The sequence below is a fragment of the Lycium barbarum genome, chromosome 3 (assembly GCF_019175385.1).
Source record: "Lycium barbarum isolate Lr01 chromosome 3, ASM1917538v2, whole genome shotgun sequence".
Classification (NCBI taxonomy): Eukaryota; Viridiplantae; Streptophyta; class Magnoliopsida; order Solanales; family Solanaceae; genus Lycium; species Lycium barbarum.
Genome location: NC_083339.1, coordinates 30,495,546 through 30,518,068, shown reverse-complemented (window position 1 = coordinate 30,518,068; position 22,523 = coordinate 30,495,546). Strand labels below are relative to the sequence as shown.

The 22,523-nt window shown below is 36.8% G+C and overlaps 1 protein-coding gene and 1 long non-coding RNA gene across 3 annotated transcripts; both read right to left on the bottom strand.

Moving 5' to 3' along the window:
• Nucleotides 1-12,657: 12,657 nt before the first annotated feature.
• LOC132633833 (uncharacterized) lies at nucleotides 12,658-13,626 on the bottom strand. Its single transcript, XM_060350272.1, has 2 exons — nucleotides 13,426-13,626; nucleotides 12,658-13,359 (listed from the first exon to the last, which is right to left on the bottom strand). Exons 1-2 carry the CDS (start codon nucleotides 13,624-13,626, stop codon nucleotides 12,949-12,951), a joined length of 612 nt encoding a protein of 203 aa, XP_060206255.1. The 3' UTR covers nucleotides 12,658-12,948.
• Nucleotides 13,627-16,542: 2,916 nt separating this feature from the next.
• On the bottom strand, nucleotides 16,543-20,987 carry LOC132630929 (uncharacterized). 2 transcript variants are annotated; one of them, XR_009578743.1, is made up of 2 exons: nucleotides 19,293-20,987; nucleotides 16,543-18,990 (listed from the first exon to the last, which is right to left on the bottom strand). It is a non-coding gene; the product is annotated as an uncharacterized LOC132630929 (long non-coding RNA). The 2 variants fall into 2 exon arrangements; XR_009578744.1 differs by having other exon boundaries at nucleotides 20,409-20,987.
• Between the last annotated feature and the right edge of the window lie 1,536 nt (nucleotides 20,988-22,523).

The following is a 22,523-nucleotide window of genomic DNA, read 5'->3' as shown; positions in this document are numbered from 1 at the left end:
TTTACAGCTTGGATGATTTCCACAGCATGAAAGGTAGCTCCATCTAACTCTCCCATTTCTTCAATAACCGGAATAGAGCGTTCAGAATAGACGGGGTGACTAAGTTCCCCCTGAACTACGATTTGCTCCCAACCCCATTCGAATTTCAAACACTGATGTAAAGTGGAAGGAACGGCTCCAGCCATGTGGACCCATGGTATTCCTAACAACAAGTTGTAAGTTGACAATATGTCCATCACTTGAAAAAGGACCGGGAACTCCACGGGCCCGATCTGCAAATGTAGACAGATTTCTCCAATGACACCTCTTTGTGTCCCGTCAAAAGCTCGAACCTTCATACGGCTTTCTTTCATTTCTCCTGTGTCCATCTTCAAACTTCTCAGGATGTTGAGAGGGCAAATGTTACACCCTGAACCTCCATCGATAAGTACCCTAGATACAAACTTATCTCCACATCTCACGGTGATGTGAAGTGCTTTGTTGTGTTCTGTTCCTTCTGGTGGAAGTTCATCATCGCGGAAAGAAATCTTATTTGCTTCAACCATCTTCCCAATCGTTGTGGCCAGTGTTTCACTCGTCATCTCATTCGATATGCTTATCCACTCAACACCTTAACTAAAGCATCTCTGTGGGCTTCAGAACTCATCAACAAGGACATGATCGATATTTGGGCGGGTGTCTTCTTCAACTGTTCCTCGACTGAACAATCTTTGGTTTGCATCTTCTTCTAGAATTCTGTTGCCTCGGCATCAGTAATGTTTCTCCTTTGATGGTGCTCTTTGCCTGAACTTCCTCTGTTTAAATCCTCCGGGACATAACATCTTCCTGACCTTGTCATTCCATGGGCGACTGCGGTTTTCATCATCTTAGCCTTCCTTTTCAATTGATAGTCCCATGGAACTGCCCTGGAATCATAATCGTGCTTTCTTGCTACAACAGTGGTCACCACGGATTTTGGTTGGTATGTCTGAACAGTCACCGGCGCCTTTAACTGTACCGTGATGATGGGAGCAGTTGGAGATGTTGCGACAAATGCCTCAGTGTTTCCAACGGGCACAATGGTTCCCTCCAAGTCATATTCCTCATCAAATGATATCATATTAATCGCCTGATTTCTATGATTTGGTAGCGGGTTGTTGTTCACATTCGGGGGCGCTGTAGTGCATTGAATCGCACCACTCTTGATTAAAGCTTCAACCTGGCTTTTCAAACCAATGCATTCCTCGGTGTCATGTCCCTGAATTCCTGAATGATATGCGCAACGTTTATTCCCATCAAAGTTTCGAGGAATTAGGTCAGGGATTCTCCCTTCAACTGGTTGCAACAATCCTGCTGTCCTCAACCTTTCAAATAACTGGGCTAAAGGTTCGGCTATGGGGGTATAGGTTCCGGTATTTCTGACTTCGGGAGTTGGGCGAGGTCTTGGGGCATATGGTGGTCTATTTTGGTGGACGGGTGCTTGGATAGGGGTGTAAGGTCTTGGAGGGTTTTGGTAAGTGGGGGCTCGTGGTGGGTTGTAATGTGGTTGGGCGTTATAAGCTGGGTATAGGACATAAAGGGCATAAGCAAAGATTTGGGGGTTTGTGGGGTATCGGTGAGATGACTCTCCTTGCCGGTAGTAAGGTGTGATATTGGATATGTCCTCCTTCTTCTTCTTAATTCTGTCGTACCCCATTTTAACCGGGTTATAATTTAGAGTACAACATATTGGTGATTCCTATTTGTTTTATTTTAAGGAGTCGCCACCTAATTGATTTTAAGGTGAATTAGGACACCTAATTATTAACTAAGGTAAAGCTAACTAAACCTCCGTTAATAGTCTGCTTAATCAGTGTGATTCTAGGTAAGGGTTCTATATTATCCTAAAGGGAAGGGATTAGGCATCCTTTAGAATCCGTTAACTACGGTTATCCGACCAAACTTAGGTTAATTAATTTGGATTAAATATAATGCTTAAATCTTAAGAAAATAGGCTGTAAATGTTATTAAGGTTTTTTAAAGGAAAATAACGTTAGTTAAAGATTTACGGAAAATGTAATAACTTGTACAAAAGAGGACTTTAAACACTACTTTAAAATAAGACCTATAAGTGTCGCTTAGACTTTAAATGAAAATATAGTAAGTGCTATTCAAAGATGAGACTTGTAGGAAATATAATAATTTGCCCATAAATAATAGCTTTTGAGAAAAAGATTTAGCAGTTTTGAACTTTGAATAACTTATGTTGTATGAATGTAGCAATGTAGAAAAATCTAGGAGAGTTTTCTTTCTCCTTTTTATTATTTCTTATTAATTATGTGTTATACCCCATTTTAACCGGGTTAGAGCGGAGTACAACATATTGGAGACTCCTAAATTGCTTGTTTAAAGAGTCGCCACCTAATTGATTTTTACGGAGAATTAGGACACCTAATTATTAACTAAGGTAAAGTTAAAACTAAACCTCCGTTAATAGTCTGCTTAACCAGTGTGATTCTAGGTAAGGGTTCTATATTATCCTAAAGGGAAGGGGTTAGGCATCCTTTAGAATCCGTTAACTACGGCTATCCGACCAAACTTAGGTTAATTAATCAAGATTAAATATAGTGTTTAAATTTTAAGAAAATAGCTTGTACATATTACTAAGGTTTCAAAGGAAAATATAATAGTGCCGTTTGAATTAACTTGTAGAAAAATATAGTAATTTTATAAAGGAAATGCTGAGACTTATAAATGCTGTTAAAAAACTTTGAATGAGAAGAGTAATGCTATTTTAAAAATATGACTTGTAAAAAAATATAATAATTTGTGTAAAAGGAGAATTTAAATACTATTTAGAATAAGGTTTATAAATTGTTGCTAAAGCTTTAAACGAAAATATAATAATGCAATTCAAAATGAGACTTACAAAGAAAAATAGTTTGCATATAAGTAATAGCTTTTTTTTAAAATATAATAGTTTGCATATAAGTAATAGCTTTTAAATAGAATGCAAAAGAGGTAAGTTTTCTTTTTCTTTATTTAACTATGTTTGGATAAAATATGCATAATTGGGTGACTCTTAAAAGTGTGTTCATAAAATATATTTGAATTTATATTTACACATTAGTGACGTTTTGGAATTTCTAGGATAGTAAGAATAAAATATGATTCTTTCAACTCAATATGTATAGCCATGCTAATTTACAAATCAATTAAATAAAACCAGAAAAGAAGAGAATAAAACTTATCGAATTAATTCTTAGTCTTCCTTAAACTAACTACCCGTTACTAAAACTAAACCTACTGATTAATTAGGATTTATCTAAAACTAATAAGAACAAAACAAACAAAGAGTTAGTTGAATAATATAAATTTATATGCACAAAATAAAACAAAGGGGTAATAGGTATCAAATGGGCTAGCCCATTCGGGGGCTGCTGGACCCATTTCTGCTGGACCCATTTCTGCTGCTGCTGCTCCTATGTATCGGGCTTTGGCCCAGAATATTGATTTCTATTTTTTGCTGTAGACAGGGATGGACCGAGAGAAGATCTCGTTGGGCCTTTAGCCCAACACCGGATGCGGAGAGGGACGAGTCCTTTGGACTCGTATGCGAGGTTCATGCGAAAAAGAATGAAAGACGGAGATTAGTATATGATCAACAAGGTTAAGCATACAAACATATAAATTCAAAACAGACTCCGTTAATTATATATGCTATGTATATCCAAGTGCATTTCACGAACACAACTTCAATATGCATTGATATACAGATCTCAAACTGACATATACTTGCAACAAACGCACAAAATTTAAGCAAACCCAAAACTGAAATATAGACTATGCTTTTCACGCAAATGACGTATATATATATATATATATATATATATATATATTAAGTATACTTCGAGTATACATACGCATAATTCGTAAGCAAACAGCAATGGTGCGCACATACGCGTTATTGGAAGTTAACTAGAGACTTACTTGGAGTCACACAGCATATAGAAAAGCAGTAGAGTAGTCAAAGAGATAAAGAAGACAAGTATGAGCACACATGTGAAGTTAGAAAAGCAGAAACAAATGGAGGGCCCGGAGTATTTATTCAAATCAGTGATATTTCACCAGATTATAGTAATCTTTTTTTTTTTTTTTTCTAAGAAGGCAGCAAAGTTATAATAACAACAATTACATCAAGTGTAGCATATATGCTCATTCTAAAACACTAATCCATTAAGAATACTTTAAGAGTGATCAGCATGCTTGACTGCAAACAACATCAACAAAATGACAGACAAGGAAGAACCAAAAAATGCTACAGCTCAGAAGGTATCCCAGCTACAGGAAAAACAAGTCCTGGACACCTATCATGCCCAATACACTTAGAGAAACATGTATATGGGAAACTTGAAGGGTCATTTGGAGTTTGCACATTCAATCTTTTACTCAGCTCTAATGCATTGTGATGTGTGATCAACTGATGACCAAACTGCAATTTTGTGACACACACAGAAAGAGAGCTGGAACTAAACATAGATAAAGATGCATATTCAGGATTCAACTAAGACCAGTTCTAGAAGTGGGAGGCAGTTGATGGCACAATACAACAATAAAAGGAATATGTATGGTTTAAGTTCACTTACTACTTAAATGTAATCATCAACTAGCCATTTCGAAGTAGATGAGCATAGGAGTTACAAACACAGATTAATACAAGCAAGAGAGGAGAAAAACATAACTAGTTATTTCAAATCTATTTTTTAACACATAGAGGACCTGAAGACTAGATGGGATTAATATCTAATTCTTATTTGGATCATGGTTAATGAATGAACCAACAGAAGTCCAAACCTTTGCACTTAGAGCATGCTTGCATGGACACAAGGCTTTTAACAGCAAGTTCTAAACTAGACAAAGTTAGGGTTCAAGTACCTATATAGCCAGTTAAAACTCCAGTTTAAATCTTCAACATGATCATGTCAAGCTATTTAATGAATGTCAGACACCAAATAAAACACAATAGGAGTGCTGCCAGCTCCAGAATAGCCTAGAACAAGGCACTAACATGAACATGCATTTGGAGAGAATAACAGGTCATTTTTTAATGGCAATACCATCTGTAAGCTAATGTGGATTTTCTGCAAGCAACATAGATGGCATATTTTAAATCAAACTTGACACTACCAGCTTAAGATTTTTTCTTTCAACCTCTCAAGAGAAATACTAAAAATGGTTTAAGGTTTCTAAACTTTCTTCCAGAAACAGCATTCGAAATTCAATGAAAAGAAAAAAAAAAGAAACAAGTTGGAGTTCTTACTTTGGGAGAACAAATATAAATTAGTTTTAGATCAAAGCAGCCTCATGCCAAACTTGTACATAACTTATTATCAAGGTTTAACATACAACAAATTTAAGCTCCTTAAGAATTAACGTCATTTGAAATAACCATTCTATATTGACCTGCAACCAGACATATACATGCTTAACTATGACTTTATGCCACCAAATACCAAACAGCTATTTAGGAATCAGGTAAATCATCAAAACAGGCTACATAAACATTTTCAGTGATTCTGACTAACCAAGACATCCAAGCCAGTACAATGCAATCAAACTATTCACTTACACAAATCGACGAATCCCTAACAGACAATGTGATAAATGCAGGAGCAGAAACAGCATACACTTCTATACTTTATATGAGCTCGCACAATTCCAACAAAGCCATACACAAGTCGATTCTAGCTCATTAACTTAACTAACATGCAGCCAGATTCAAGTGATTTAAGACCAAACCTATACTTAATAAAATTTAAAACTAATAACATCTAACCCATGTCACATAATAATTTAACTGAAAAAACCACTTAAACCATGCTTAACCATAAAAACATATTAACCTAACAAGTAACCAACTACTAATGACGAAAGAAACCAAATGATAAAAATGCAAAATAAATGAAAGGGGTTTACTGACCTTTTGCAGGTGCAGCGAAATGGGTACGGGGCTTCAGATCTACCTTTGAAACTACCAAATCTGAGCTCGCGAGGCTTAGATTCCCAACACCAACAGAATCAGATAAAAAAATGTTTGACGTATCTTTTTGACTCGATTATTACAACGAACTACAAATTTGATATTTGGGAAATTCTGTGCGTCTGAAGACTGGTATTTTTCAGAAGATTTCCGTTGATAACAAAAAAAAACTTATTTTTGTAGGGGGTTTTGGGGGTTCCAGAACTGTATGCCTTTTTTGGGGGGCTTTCCAACCTGTTTTCAAACGATTCAACTCGCCCCTCTTTATAGGGTTTTGCTCTTTTTTTTGTGTTGAAGAAAAAAGGAGGAGCGGGAGAGAGAGAAGAGCGGGGAACAGGGCTAAGTGGGGGACAGGGCATGGTGGGGGAAGCGGAGAACAAGGAGGAAAAAGGGGAAGTGGGAGCGGCGGAGGAGAGGCGGGAAAGGAGGAGGCAGGGGAATTGAAGAGGAGAGGAAAGGAGGAAAGCGGCGGGGGGACGAAAGAATGAGGGAAACCCTTAGGGTTTTCCCCTTATTTTTGAATGGAAAATGGGCCGGACCTGGTCCATTTGTGGACCGGGTCGATTTTTAGACTGAGTATTTAGAGAATGGGCTAGTGAATTAGAAAAATGACTGATCTAAAATTTTGGGACAAAATATGGGTTAGTCCAAAAAATATTAGGACTTAATCGGACTTTTATTTGAGGTCCGGTAAGTCAAAATATGGACTGAGTGCAAGAAATAGTTTGGCTTCTAAATCTGTATAAGAGACCCATTTTGATTAACGATGTACTGAGGGTGCCAGAATATCACCTAATACGGAAAATATGTAATTATAAAAGATCCAGATAATAAAATTACATGATGTTGCAATGACCGTGCAATAATATTTTAACAATAAATAGACGCTATCATTTTAAATGTGCGAAATAAATGCGATGTGTATGCGGAAGTTGGTAAAACGCTGAAAAAAATGCAAATTCCGATAATACTAAATAATAGCAGCAAATAAATAGTGGTAGTAATACTGCTAATAATAATAACAATAATGACGATGGTAATAATGATAATGCTGATGATAATGGTGATGAAAAATAATAATAGATATAATAATAATAGTAGATAAAAAATATTGATAATTAATAACAAAAATAATAATAAGAACAATGATAATAATTGATAATAATAATAATAATAATAATAATAATAATAATAATGATAATAATAATAGTTGTAACAGAATAATAAAACGCCGTTATTGATAAGAGACTAATAACTATAGTAAACATAATATATATTATTATTTTATTTATTTATTTTTTGAAAATATTAGAAGCGCAAATATGTATTTCGGAGGAGAGGCGGGACAAAATTGGGTGTCAACATTATGCTTAGCTAAAAATACACATGATTGATTCGAACTTAAAGAGTTATTAATATAATATAATATACTTGAGTTCATATTTGAGTATTAATGATGTTTTGAAGTGTCTATAATAGTAAAATATGATTCCCTTTACTTGAAATATATAGTCATGCCATTTTGCAAATTAATCATTCTCGATAAAATAAATATTAGACATTATGAATAATTTAACACGGAATGAAGAGAAATAAACTTATAGAATGAATTGTTAGTCTTCCTTAAACTAAACTATCCATTTCAAAAACTAAACCCGCTACTTTCACTAAGGTTTGTCTAAATTAACAAAACAAAATGTTAGTCAGGCAATACAAATTAAATGCTTAAAAGAATAAAATAAAGGAATGGATAAAATTTAATGGATTCAGCCCATTCTTTGAACTACTGCAATTTGTTACTGTTGGGCTTTGGCCCAATTATATTTTAGACTGCTGTGGTTGTTGCTGCTGTCTGGGCCTCGGCCCAAATATTTTGTTTTCTTTGCTGCGAATAGGTTTGATGGGAAAATGACTCGGGGATATTATGTTGGGCTTTTAGCCCAACACCGAATGCGGGGGAAGAACGAGTGACATGGATAAAAATGAGCTGCGGGTCAAGTCTCAAAACGAGACTTCTTGTAGCCACAAAAGTCTTTTACGAAGACCCCAATTTGCTCCCAAAGTGCACATGCGAAAAAAAAGAAAAAAACAAAGATAAAGAAGATTAGCGAGTAATTTAACATTTAATACAAACTAATATGCGATGCTAATAACTGGACACAAAATGAGTTCACAATAAAACGAGAAACACACATAGGAACATGGATTTTACATCAGCTCATATAAAATTCTACGTCATATTATAACATACTACTCAAGCAGTTAAGCAGAGTTTCTTGTTCGAGAAATTAATATGGTCACAACGTCCTTTCATATAGAGAGGGAGTTGAATGGAACAATTTATTTCAAAGCCACACATAAAGGCCAAACACAAGCTCAGGATTTTAGTTAAACTCAGTAACATCAGTCTTTTTCTTATTTCAAATATGCATCATGCTTATCCCAGCAAACACATTCTGACATAATCAAGCTAATTCAGAACCCCTCCTTTGAATTGTATCTTCTATCTTTTAGACTCAAATAGAGAAACAAACATAAGGCAAACCATCTTAAACATGCTTCATATACACGTCAAATACAGTTTCAGCTAAGAAAAGAAATTTATAGTTTTGCAGGCATATACTATAATGCAACAGTTTGAGGCATGTTGATACCAATAGGACAAAACACCTCTTATTCCTCAAAGAAGAGAACTTGGACAGACAGGATCTCTTAGTTTATTCAAAGACTCAACTCAACACATTTGTAGCAACATGTGGTTTGTGGGGCACATACGGGTCAAAAACATTCTAACAGAGTTATATGGGGGCCTAGCCACAAAGTTGTATACAAGACAGATTAACTAGAAACACTCAGATAAAACACACAAAACAATGTACAAAATTTTAATAGCCAAGCTTATCCCTTACTAACACACAAGTCTTTTGATTTCAAGGCTATTTCTTAATTGACAAGTTGTGCTACCAAGTGTTAACCTCAGTGTCTCCACTTCAGTTAAAGCAAGACCTTATTTTGTAAATGTACTCCAAATCTCCTTTTATTCTTTAACTGTTGGGATGATGGAGGGTCCCATAATCTTGTGATTTAGTATGGAGGAACCCCAGATGTCTAGGGCAATTATTACTAGGTTGAGTGGGTACTCAAAGCCTTTCCTAAGACCTTAACTCTAGAACATCACTCCTTATCTCTTCACAAATCAAATGACAACCTCCCTGACCCCTTTCACACTTAGGATGCATAGCACTGGTTTATTTTAACATCTACCATGTCATGCTAGTTAACTTATCATGAAACATTAACAGTACACACTTTGAGTTTTGACTTCTTCAAACCTGAACCTCCATTTAACCAACCAAGCAAAAATGCAACAAAACATATCATACAAACAACCTCCAACAACTCTTACCACAAAAACAGTCCATGGACACAACAGTTGAAGCTAAGTCAAGTTCATCATCATTTTGAATAAAGCAAACAGTCATGCAATATGTGTAGGGTATTTGTCATTTTTTTCTTTAAACAATCACAGACAATGCAAAATGTGCTAATAGATACTGTTAGCCACAGTCTTTACAGGTTTCACTTAACTATGAACAAGTCCTAGATAGTCCCTTTTATTTAAACTACTCTCATATTGCGACTTGGTTAATCTAAACAGGATGTCCTATAGGGATTTAAATACAATACATAAATAGTAATCGTTTAGACTAGATCATCTCACATAATCGACCATATGATAAAGCTGCTGGTTGATTAGAAGACCATAACCAAAAGATCACATAAATATCAGAGGGTCATTACAATTAGCACACATTTTACTACCATTTTAGATCACAAAATGCATAATCAACTATGTTAACACGTCACAAAAGCCATCATGGTACTCCTACCAATATTAAGCTGAGCAAACATATGCTAACACATATTCATTAAAATCAGACAAATCTAAAGCATACCTAAAACACATACTTGCAATTACATAAGGCTAAGCAGACATAATCATATGATAATATTTGTTAACTATGATTAGACTAATCTACCTAATACCAAACTAAACACATGATAACGCATACTCGCTAACTAATACTAAACCAAAAAAACACACAAATACATGCCAACACAGAAAATTACTCATACAAGCAGAGAATTAAAGAAAATTGCTAAAAGAAATAAACAGAAAAAGGGAATTACGGACCTTCTTCGGGTGCAGCGAAGTGAGGCTTCGAGTCTCCGATCTACACTCAAAAACTACCAAATCCGAGCTTGCGAGGCTCGGATTCACATCAACAACAAGGTAAACGAAAACAAAATATGTAGTATTTTGACTTGATAATAAAACAAGATTGTAACTGCTAATAAAACTCGTATTTTAAGGAATTATAGGCGACTAAAAAAAAGACTCATATTTTAGAGATTTTCAAGGTTTCGAAAAACTTGCTTCAGAATTTTAATTTTAAAGGGGATTTTAGCCACTAGCAAAACCTCTGTTTCTTGGGGAATTTTTTGAATCGAAAACTCCTCCCTTTCAACTGATTTGGAGATGACTATTTATAAGGCGATTTAGGGTTTCTTGTGACGAAGAGAGAGAGGAACGGGGGGACAAGACGAAGTGGGGGTGACAGTGGCATGGGAGAGACAAACGAAAGTGGGGGGGAGCGGCGTAGTGGAGAGGAGAGAAGAGAGAGGAAGGGGCGAAGAGAGAGACAGAGAGGAGAGAAAATGAGAGAGGCGGCGTGGCTCAGGAAAGAAAGAAGAGAAAAAGGGGGTAGGTTTTCATTCAATTAAGAAATGGGTCGGGTCCATTTTTGGGCTGGATCGGGTTTAATGGGTAATGGGCTACTACATTTAAATAAAAGACCTATTTAAATAACTAAAGTGTGTTAAAATATTACTTAATATAAAATATGCAATTATTAATGCTCAGATAATAAATTATATGACGTCGTAATAGTCGTGCAATAATATTTCGAAATTCCACAGTAAATAAACACTATTATTTAATTATGCGAAGATAAATGTGACGCGTGTGCGTAAGATGGTAAAATGATTATAATGCGAATTGCAATGATACTGATATTGATAAGAGGCTAATAATTATAGTAAACATATAAATGTATTTTTTAATTTGTCAAAAATATTATAAGCGCAAATAGGTATTTCGGAGGAGAGGCGGGACAAAATTGAGTGTCAACAAATTCCGCCGACGGAACCTGACTGTATGGCTTTGCTTGCGGCTTGTAGCAGCCATTGATTGAATCTTTCCAGACTTGATTCCTTCTTCCAAAAAGTCTCCCATTTTAACCAAATCTACGAACTTTTGGCCCATTGATCCCATCATCTTTTCAAAGTAGATGCCTTCCTGAGCTCGAATGAAATACTTGTTGAGCTCGCTTTTGTCCAATGGGGGCATAACTCGGGCAGCCTCAATTCTCCAACGTCTTGCGTAATCCTGTAATGATTCAGTTGCCTTCTTTTGTATGTTTCTCAGAGAAAACCTGTCTGGTGTGGTCTCAGTGTTGAATCCGAAGCGATTCATGAAATCCCTAGCCATATCCTGCTAGTCACTCCATTTGCGAGGATCTTGGCGAGTATACCAAGTGAGCGCCTCTCCTGACAAACTTCTAATAAACAATTTCATCCTCAATTTCTCGTTCCTTCCTACTCCTACTAACTTGTCGCAGTAGGCCCTCAAATGTGCATGAGGATCACCTGTCCCATCAAAAATATCGAACATAGGAGGTTTGTACCCTACTGGCATGCCAATATCCGGGTGTATGCATAGATCATCATAATCCAAACTCTCACTTCCCCGAGTGACTCGCATGTTCCTCATTTCTTTCCTTAGACTGTGCAGCTGGTTAATGATTGATTCATCTTCTCCTATCTTGGCATCTCTCTCCATTTCTGCATACTGATCCACCTCGAACGGGACCCTGACTATGACAAGAGCGGTAAAGGTTGGAGCCCCAACTGCATATACCGGTGGCACATGTTGCTCGTGGGAAGTGTCAACGTGTGCCCCTGGTATGTGCTGCACGGTGGGGTAAGTAGGTGCAGTAGCGGTTTGGGTTGATAATGGGTTTTGTGAAGGGGTTTGTTTATGCATATTTGGTACATTCGCGGGAGTGGCCGGAAGTAGGTTAGAAAAGAAAAGGGGTATTAGAGGTGGACGTGTAGATGGAGGGAAGTGTTCTGGAACCGGCGAATCCAAAGATGGAAAGTGAGGTGGATTTGGGAAAGCAGTCATAGTGAGATGGGTCAGGTCCCGAACTTGGCGCAGCTCTCCTCTTAGTTCATCGTGTTGTAGCTTTTGCAAAACGATCTCTTCTTCATCGCTCAGATTAATCCTCTCTGTCGAGCTTTCTGGATTTTCATTTGTTATGGAAAGGTTAGCAGTTGGGTTGACTTCGTTAGTGATAGTCATTTTTCCCTTAGACCTCAAATTGTAGTGTGACTCGGCCAGTTTGAAGATCAACACAAATCAACCTCTGTTGGGGGGATAAAACTAGAATAAAGACAATTGGAAAACAAAAGTTAGTCCGGGAAACTTTAGGAAGAGTATAGTAACACATTTGATCACATAATTACGTCAAGTCGACGTGCAAACAAGCGTGTCCAAATTGTGGAGCCTCTTTTTTTGCTAGAGGTAAGCCTACGCTACACACAAGTTGATGATGATGATCCTTTTTTGACACATTCTGTGATTTTTTTAGAACAAACATAACTTCCATTCCAACAAAAGGTAGCTCGAGAGCTTACAAGGATAGGCCTATGGCAGCCTGAAATGATAAAACACAAAAGGGGATGGCCATAAAGGCATACAAAAGGAACGGGTCGATGGAAATTTGAAATGGAAATGCAAAGGGTGGCCACGAGGGCGTACAAAGTGATTGGGCCATACGGCACTCTTTTGGAATGTAAATAAAACAAAAGGGGGGAAAGAAAATAGTCTAGGGCCATGTCGGGCCGTCATTGTCATCCCCATCATGTGCTGGATCATAATCAGGCCCTGGGTCGTACTCAGGTTCTTCCTCTGGGTCTGTCTCTATCTCCCAACCTGCCTCCGGATCATACTCAGGTCCCTCCTCCATACCATATACTGTAGGCCTGCACTCGGACTGCACCTCCGGTTCCTCCTCTGAATATCCTGCTAGAGTGTACTCATATGATTTCTCCGGCTCTACCTCCATTACAAGATTATGCTCTGATTCCCACTCTGGATCTTCTTCCGGATTCTCTTCCATCGGTTCATCTGGCTCTGTCGGTTCTTCTTCGGGATCCTCTTCCATCTCATCTTCCGGCTCCACCGGATCTTCTTCTTCTACCAGTTGTATCAGATGGTTTACTGAACCCGGAACTACCTGCATGTACATATTATTATTGACATTCATGAAAGGCAATATCTCAACTATGAGCCAAGTGGCTACCTCATCGTCCGTGAGCCCATCGAATCCGTCCTCGGTTGGCAAAAGTGTCAGGCCTCCCACATTATACCAGGCGTAATACTCGGGGGTGCACCAACTCTCATCACCCATACCAATTGTGATCATGTTCAGCCATTCTCTTTGTAGAATTCTCACTCGTGCTACTGGAACCACCCTATCATAGTTACCTTCATGCAGTTCCATGCGGGACCAGACTGGGACATCTTGTGTAACTCCAAACTGCCTCAGGACTCTAAGAGGCGCATACGGTTGAACCCCGTCCAACCCGATCAACTGAACGAAGTACAGATTCACAGTTCTTACCAAAGGTCTCCCTGACAGCCAGGGGTATTTCCACTGAATAGCATCTCCCGTGAGCTAAACTAAGAATGCGCGCCACTCCTCTTCTCCTATAGGTTCAGGCCAGTACCTCATTCTTTCCGTATAGCTCTGAATTCTGCTGTGAGCATCTATGCAGTAATCCATGATGGGGGGGCGAGTATAGAAGTGTTCCGTGGCCCATAACTGCAGCAAGAGATTACACCCCTCGAAAACGTTATGCCCTCTTGAACAAGCTGATAGAGCTCGGAGCATCTCCGCGAGGATCATAGGGACCAATGTCAATTCATCCGGTCCCGAGAAGATATTCATAACAAGTGGCAAAAGGTTAATATTGAGTCGGTAGGCTCTCTTTGGGAAGACCAAGACTCCCAACAAGGCTACGGCGAAGACTCGTGGCCGCATTTTCTCCCACCTTCCGCGGTCACACGCAAACTCATCCCGATATCGATCAAAGCTTTCTCGGCGCCCAAATATCTGAAAAAGGAAGTCAAACTTCACTCGATCATTTTCCACGTTCCTCAAGACCGGGTAAACATTATATCCCAAAATGCGCAAGAATTTCTCTCCCGATATGAAGGATGGTGACACCGGCATTCTTCCCTCAAATGGTAAGTCGGTGAATCCACAAACTTCCTCTAAAGTAGGGGTTATCTCAAAATCCAAAAAGTTGAAGGTTACACTGGCGGGATCCCAAAATTCTATCAGCAGCTTGATGAGAGTTTTGTTAGCTTGGATACCCATTAGTGACATTAACGACCCTAGATGTTGTCGAATTTCCTCTCCGTGTGCCACTTTTATGTTCCTCCACCAAGTTTGCAGGTCGTGAGGAGATGAGACTATCATTTGGATATTTGGTAGGTTTTGGTTAATTTCCATCTGAAAAAGAAGGGTAAAGGTTATGGTAAGTATTGCTTGTTAAAAAAAAAAAATCATCTTGTGTCTCTTAACGATCATTTCATCAATTCACATAAAGGGTTATGTCATTCAGGTTTCAAACCTTTGACAAATGGTGATTTCCTAATTTGCAGCGACAATACCTTGGATTGTCCTGCCTAAGGTGTATGCAGCATGACTTATTTTTTCTAGAATAAGATTTTTCCTAAGAATTTCGGAGTGGGACTGAATGTCTGCGAGAAGGTAAGTAGTAAACTACCGTACCGACTCTGAAACTAGAGAATCCAAAGAAGGGGTGGAGGTGTGTCAGACAACACCTCGCGTGAACCACAGTGTGTGTAAGTGTATGGCCAAAGACTTGATAGAAAATGCAATGACATTATAAGGAAAGCAGTAACAAATAGTGTTTACTCAAACAAATAAGGAGCACAAGTTTGGCTTTGGCTTGCGTCCTTTCAAATATAGCAATGTAGTAACTCATAAATGACAGGTGATAAAATAAATAAACAAACATCCCTCGAATATCTACTTCTTAAACTAAGTCTACTAAAGTCAAAACCTAAGCTATGATCCCCAGCAGAGTCGTGATTCTGTCATGCGCTATTTTTAACGGGTTAAAACTAGTTCACAACTTATGACTATGTTTCCTCTAGTTCTACAAATTTTCAGAGTCGCCACCTAATTTTAGGAAATATTAGGAAACCAATTGTAAAATGTAGACTCCATTTTTTAGTCTTTGAAACCTGTGAAATTCTAGGTAAGGGTTTTATTTACCCCGAGGAAAGGCATTAAGCATCCCTCAGAGCCTATCCGAGGACAGTCTTTAAACTTAGTTTAATTAATACTAGAGGGGAATTATTTCTTATTTTTTATCACCTATTTAAAGAATTGGAAGAAGAAACTGCTCTCTCAAAACTATTTGTATAAAAAGGGGTTTTTAACGTAATTGTAGCTATGTGAGTAAATGCATATATATATAAAGGAAGTAGTTAACGCTAATGTGTGCATGAGGAAAACATGTATGACATTTATTTTATATGAGAATAGTAAGTGTCATATAGAACAAGGAGATGTATATTTTTATAAGAAAATAATCTACATATGTGATAGTATATCCTAGGTGAATACTTAAAAATAGTTATGATGACACGATGATACTATATGTGTACATATAATGAAAATACGACTAAGGGAATTAATAAAAAATAAGATAGTACAGGTACGGTATGCGCGTATGAAAATAGCATGTTCGTACACCCATAATAAAGGAAAGCAATTAAGACAAGATGTAAAATTGTATGTATTAGGAATATATATATTGTTTTCAAAAGAGTACGTATGTATATTTTAGAAGATGAGGTATATGATTGTTGTATATAATGTATACTAAAGATAAGTATTTATAATATAACATACATACGTATGCATGTGATGAGAAAATGGTTAAAGGTATTTAAAGTAAGAATAGTATACATACATGTAAAATAGGATCTTTGTATATAAAATAGAGTATATATACCTTGTAGTTCTTGAAAATACTTAGACCACTATACTTGGGTCCTAATATGGTTTCCTTGTATTAAACATGCGGAATTTGGGCTTGCTCATGTTAGCATTAAATAAAAATGATTGCCCATGAAATATACATTTTACCCTTTTGAAACCCCTATTTAGATCGCTAATTTTTGTTAAAACGGACTTAAATAGAAACGTTAGTTTGTTGAGCGATTAACTCAAAAAGGATTTTTTTATTTTTTCAGTTAATTAAAGTCAGAAATCATTTTTAACCTGGCAATGCATAGACAAAAGATGAAAAACATGGGCGATTATCATTTCTAACACGCCTAAGCCAAGATTAATTATCCAAGGGGAGAGGAAAAGTAGTGACTAAATTTACCATCATACTTTAACTATTTTTCCGTAAGTTCCTACACAAGCGAGAAACAAATGTGCTACAAATACAATCCATAAAAATGTTAGTCAAGAATATAAACATGTATATACATGATAACACGAAATTTAAAGAGAGGAAGGAAGACGGGGACGCTAGACACGAGCAATTAAATCTTGCAACTGGTTGTTCTCTGATATGGGCAGAATCCAGAGTTGCCATAACTCCAAATGCTCCCAAGGTTCCTCATGAAAAAAAAAAAAAGATAAGGATTAGAAACAATTCTCAACAAGGAAAAAGAAGTCTCTATAACTTTAATTAATAAAAGCTAGATAAAAGAATCAAATGTGAGACAAGGCTTTCTCATGTCATATTCTCAGAACGCAACACCACGATCAGTTTAAAAGAAGATCATTGTAGTCCCAATTGCTACCCAAACAACCAAACGCTTCAAGCTAAATGTACAACAAGAACTTTTGATTAAACTAAAGCTTACTCAGACTTCAAAACATCGTATTGGCTTATTCCCAAACAACATATATCCAGAGATACTTAGCATATTTTTTCTAGGTTCAAATAAGGAAAAAATAATTTAGCATATTAATTGCACCCGAACTTGAGTATAGCAGCCCCACTCCCTTTTTATGCAAGTTTTAAGTGTTCAAATCAGTAAACTTTCAATCAAGTATGGAAATCCGTTCTTTTAAAAGTGAGGCCTCAAGTTAAACAACTTTTCATCGGCCCCAGTGTAGTATCATGTTCAAATCGTGTAAAGCATCAAAGTGTAACATCTGCTTGTTCCGAAAATGGAACAAAAGCCCCTATCAAATAACAAACTCGACTGAAGCATCAAACTGAGGCAATTCATAGAGCAGCAGCATATCAAGCACCGTCACGAAATGCTCAAAGTACAGCAACTTAGTTATGGTAATATAGTGCTAAAGTGAGCGGACTGTTTCCTTTTAAGGCAGCAGCTTATATAGATGCAGCAACATATAAACCATAACATGTGGCTCACATAATCAATAGACATAACAACAACTAAATGAAAACAGCCCATAGTAGGAGCTCAAAAGGACTGTACTAGCACCACCAAAATACAATAGCTCAAGTGTAGTTTCAGTTTCTGTTTTATAAATGCAGCAACAGAGTATGCTAACAACTTAGCATCAAGGTGTAACCACTGATCAGAGACAACTAAAATAGGAAACTCAGGTGTAGCATCTGCTCCTTTTTCTTGGACAAAGACAGTTGAAAACTGACTGATATGTAGCAACAACCAGATAGTACCAACAGGTAGCAGTTAAAAGTAGTTATATGTAACAGGCAACTGCTCTAAAAACAGTAGTTTACCAGCCCAAGATGGCAGGGAAAATGTGCATTTGAAGGCCGCAATAAGTAAACATAGTAGTTTAGAAGCAAAACAGCAAGCAGTGCAATAGAGGATGTCAGTTTTAGCCTTCTAAGAGACAGCAACACGAGAAACCAAGGCAGTACTAGTTTAACTAAAAAAAATATGCAGTAAAATATGCCTAAGGCATAGCAACCCTTGCACCAAGATGTAGCAGCAAACAACATCAATAAATAGCAAGTAGTAAAAACAGCAAGGTTATCGCCAAAGTGCAACAGTAAAGCTCCCACTTGATCCATATGGAACCAACACAGAATCAAACAACTAGTCAACACTTGGAATACACAAAGAACTTGAAAAGAAAGGCTAGCATTTTAGTTCAACTAGAATTGAAAACCAAACCAATCTACACAAAGTATAAACAATTATGGGGAACCTAAATCAAACAAAGTTGAAAGTAACTTAATTCTCATGAATCCCCAAAATTAACAATGCATTTATTAATATTAAAGACACATGGCTATAAGTCTACTCTACAGATCATATTATCTAAGGGAAAATCATGATTTTTAACCAAAGGAGTATGAATTCATGTTTTGCACCCTCCGGAGAGTTTAGGGAAAGAAAGCTTAGTTATCTAACTTAACGAGATTGAAACTAAACTGAATTACATGACGCTAAACAGAATCGCAGAATAAGAAATATTTTAAGAGGAAAACTAAACATCTTACTTAAACAGGACTAAAGCTAATCTAATCTACCTAAAACTGGAAATATACATAATTGAAGAACAATGCTAAGACGAGAAAGAAAATTATCGTTTTTTGTCGAGCAACGAACGGGGTTGAACACATATTCGACGAATTTCGTCGCCTTACACTAATTTACACCAAACGAGGAGAGAACACATTTCAGCCAACCAAACCAAGCAAACGATGAGAAATACTTGAACGACTACATTTCTACTTCTTATAAAAATGAAAGACGAAGAGAGGACGAGTGTGGTTACCTTCTCTGTGACAGCGAACTGAGGCTAATGTCGTCGTCGGATCTCTGAATCCGCTCCAAACAGTCCTTGCTCAGCCGAGAACTTGAAAGGAGATTTCGATAACCAAAAACTCAGAGTTAAAAAAATGGAATTTTCTCAGAATCCAATTTCTAAAGCAATAGGAATTTTTTACGAGGGGAAAAACTTTTGAACAAAACAAAAGAGAGTTTTTTTTCTGTCCTTCTCCTCTGCCTAAAACAGCCCATGGAGGCTGGTATTTATAGCCAAAGTCTTAGGGGATTTCATCAGCAGCCTTTAAATTTCGAATTAAAAGGGGAGGGGGGGGGGGGGGGGGAATTGACGTTTTCAATAGATGAGATGGTGAAAGGGGTGAAAAATCCCACCTTTTCAGACTGATTGGGAAGGGAAAAGGTCGTTGGGGTGTAGTACATGGTAGATTCCTCCATTACCCACTGAATCGAAGGAGAGTTCGAGCTTGAAACTAGCGGTTCATTGCACTCCTCTTCTACAGGGGTTGAAACGACATATATCGGCTCCTTTCGGCTCTGCCACCACGTCAATCAAAGGGAAAGAGACGTGGTGGCAGTGGAGGCGGTGAAAGCTTCAAACCAACGGGTTTCGATGTTTTTGGGTTAACGAGAGAGTGGGGTGTTTGGTTCCGTGGTCTGATGGGCGTGGTGGTGGTGAGACGACATGACGATGGGGGGTGGGGTGGCGGCGAGGTGGAAGAGACGAGGTTAGGGCTATTGGTTGAAGGAGAAAGAGAAAGGGGCTGTTTGGTTCGTTCGGTTAGAATGAAAGGAAAAGGTTGAAGACTTAGTTTAGGTGGGTTTGGGTGTTGGGCCGGGTTGGGGATTTGGGCTGGGGCGTTTTTGGGCCACAGATTTTGTAGGATAGTAATAGGATTTGGCCCAAATTTTAGGTAGGTAAATTATTTTCTCATCCCTTCTTACTTCAATCAATTAATTAAAATATGCTCCTTGGTCCTAATTAATTCCCACAAAATGTATATCTATATAAACTGCAATACGAGTATTTAATATAAGTATTTAGTTTTAAAATAGAGTAAAATATGATTAATATAGTAAGAAATAGTATTAAAGGAGAAATGTCAATGCTAATATCGATATAGGAATATTAACACTATTTTTTGAGTGATTTAATTGTAAAGAATGTTGTTTAGTAATTTTTAATTATAAAAATATGATGTTTGGTAATTTTTAGGAAACAATAAAAAATGTCCTTAACTTAAGAGAAATATATCTCGAAAAATAGTGTAATAATTAGCGAAAATATTCCAAACTCATTTATTGGGGAATTTTCACGACGGAGAAGCATAGTGAAATTAATTAAATAAAAAGGAGAGCCAAAATTGGGTATCAACAAGTACAAGCAGCTTTTAATAATGATCTCGAGCTATAGAAAGGACCGAAGGCGAGACATGGAGATCTACCTATTGGAGTGTTTTCAGCTGAGATTAACTTGGATTGGGGACTAACCTTGTTCAGATCGCTTAGATCTGATGCTGGTCTTGACATTGAAGCTTTTTAGACTGAAGAGTCGGGCTTCTCCGAGTGAAACTCCATGGATATGAAATCACTGCATCGGGTGAGAGTTTGTGATGCGATAAGGGCGATGTCATATCGGAGAAACTATGTTCTTTGTCTAATTGAAGATTCCGATCGACTCCGGCGTTAAATTCCGACCAAGTTAAGCTCCGGTGGAAGCTTCTAGGTGGCTTAGTACTTTTTGGTTTCAGATACACTTTACTTTCCTTTTTGAACTTTACTCTGTACTGTTGTTGCTTTTAAGACTTATAATAAAATATCAACCACTAGGCAACTTTGCTTAGGGGTAATTAAAAAACAATATATATATATATATAAACGTCCAAGGTGGACGAACACAGCAACAATAAGTTGTAACAAAAGTAACTGAAATTGTACTCTAAGCAAGGACTAACATGTATACATTTCATAAATTGAACATTAATTCTACCTCTTATGTGTTTACTTTTTAGGTCCTCACAGGTCTGCAGTGTCTTAATTGTCTTTTCATTTCTTTCATTTGGCATATACTCCCTCTGTCTCAATTTAAGTGTCTACATTTGACTAGACACAACGTTTAAGAAATAAAGATAGACTTTCAAATCTTGTGGTTCTAAATTAAAAATATGTATAATATAATAAAATATCTTTTGAATCTTGTGATTATAAACTTGACATGTAGGATATTGGAATTGTCAACTTACTAAATATAAAAAGAGGCGGACATAACCTGTAACACCCTAAATTTATTATTGGCATTTAAATAATCTTGCTCTTATAGTAAATACTTTTTATAATTTGTCTTGAGTTTAAAATTTTTGTTTTGGTTTAAAAATAAAATAAAATTGAGACTTGTCATATTTATTGGATGAAGCCCAATTTGATAGACCCATTTGATAAAAAAGGGTATTAGCTTTCTTTATCAAAGGGTAAAGACTATTTCATCACCCTTCAAAAAACAAAAAAAAAAACTCTCTACTTGTTCTTTTTCTTCTTCTCCTCCTAAACCCTCCATTAGAAATCTCAATCCACCTAAACTACGCTCCAAATATTATCAAGATCCTCCTAGTTTTCATGCTTTGTATATATTTTGAAAGGTTGCCACGAAGAATCAAATAGGTTAAGCTTTGTTTTGATAATCCTAGGTTTTGGGTTTGTGAAGAAGTTCAATCAATCTTGTGGTAAGCTTGTTATTCCATATTTTATTGGGTGAAATATTCAAGTTTTTGTTAGAGATTTTGAAACTTTGAAGTAAGACAATTTAATCTCGTTTTTTGAGTTGGCAGCAGTTAGTATTTTGACCATAACTTTTTATCTATAAGGCCGAATTAGGTGATTCGAAAAGCTTTGAAAAGATAAGAAAATTTCCCACACTTTCGTGTTTTGCGAAAATTCCTATTCCTCTGTTTACTATGTCAAAAATGGGCTGCAAGGCAGCACCTTGCTGTTGTCCAGAAATTTTTTCTACTTAAAAATTTGCAATAATGGTGACCATTTAGCCCCATTTTTGTTCGTCGTGATTTAGCTTCTATATCGTTAAACTCTAGACCTTAAGTGAGTATTCCATTGTGTATTTAAGGTACAGGAGGCTCTTGTAAAAGCTAAGGAAGTCGATATAATTGCTTGAACGTTACTTTGGGGATTGTAACTTCTTGGTGCTTTTCTTTGAGCTTTAGAGGCACTAAAGCTCCAAGGTTTGCACATAATCTTGAATTTCACATTTTATTTAGTTGGAGTATTTTGAATATCTTAAGCTTGGGTAAAACTTGTCTTTACTTTAATTTGCTATCATATTCAGTTGTTTCTAGTTAAATTCTTATTTCACTATGTTTGATTGAGTATGAATACTTTGAGTCACTTGGCAACTTTGAATATCATTTGGTATCATGTGGAATACTTTTTTAATACAAACTAACTCGCCCACATATACGGATTGTTTGAGCATTATTGCATTCTCGTTGGGACTTCGTCCTTCTTGTGATAGTGACTTTACCACTTATATTGGCAGGCCTCTTGAGATTATTCGGATCTTGTCCCATCTTGACTTTGGATTCACATTTCATCTTA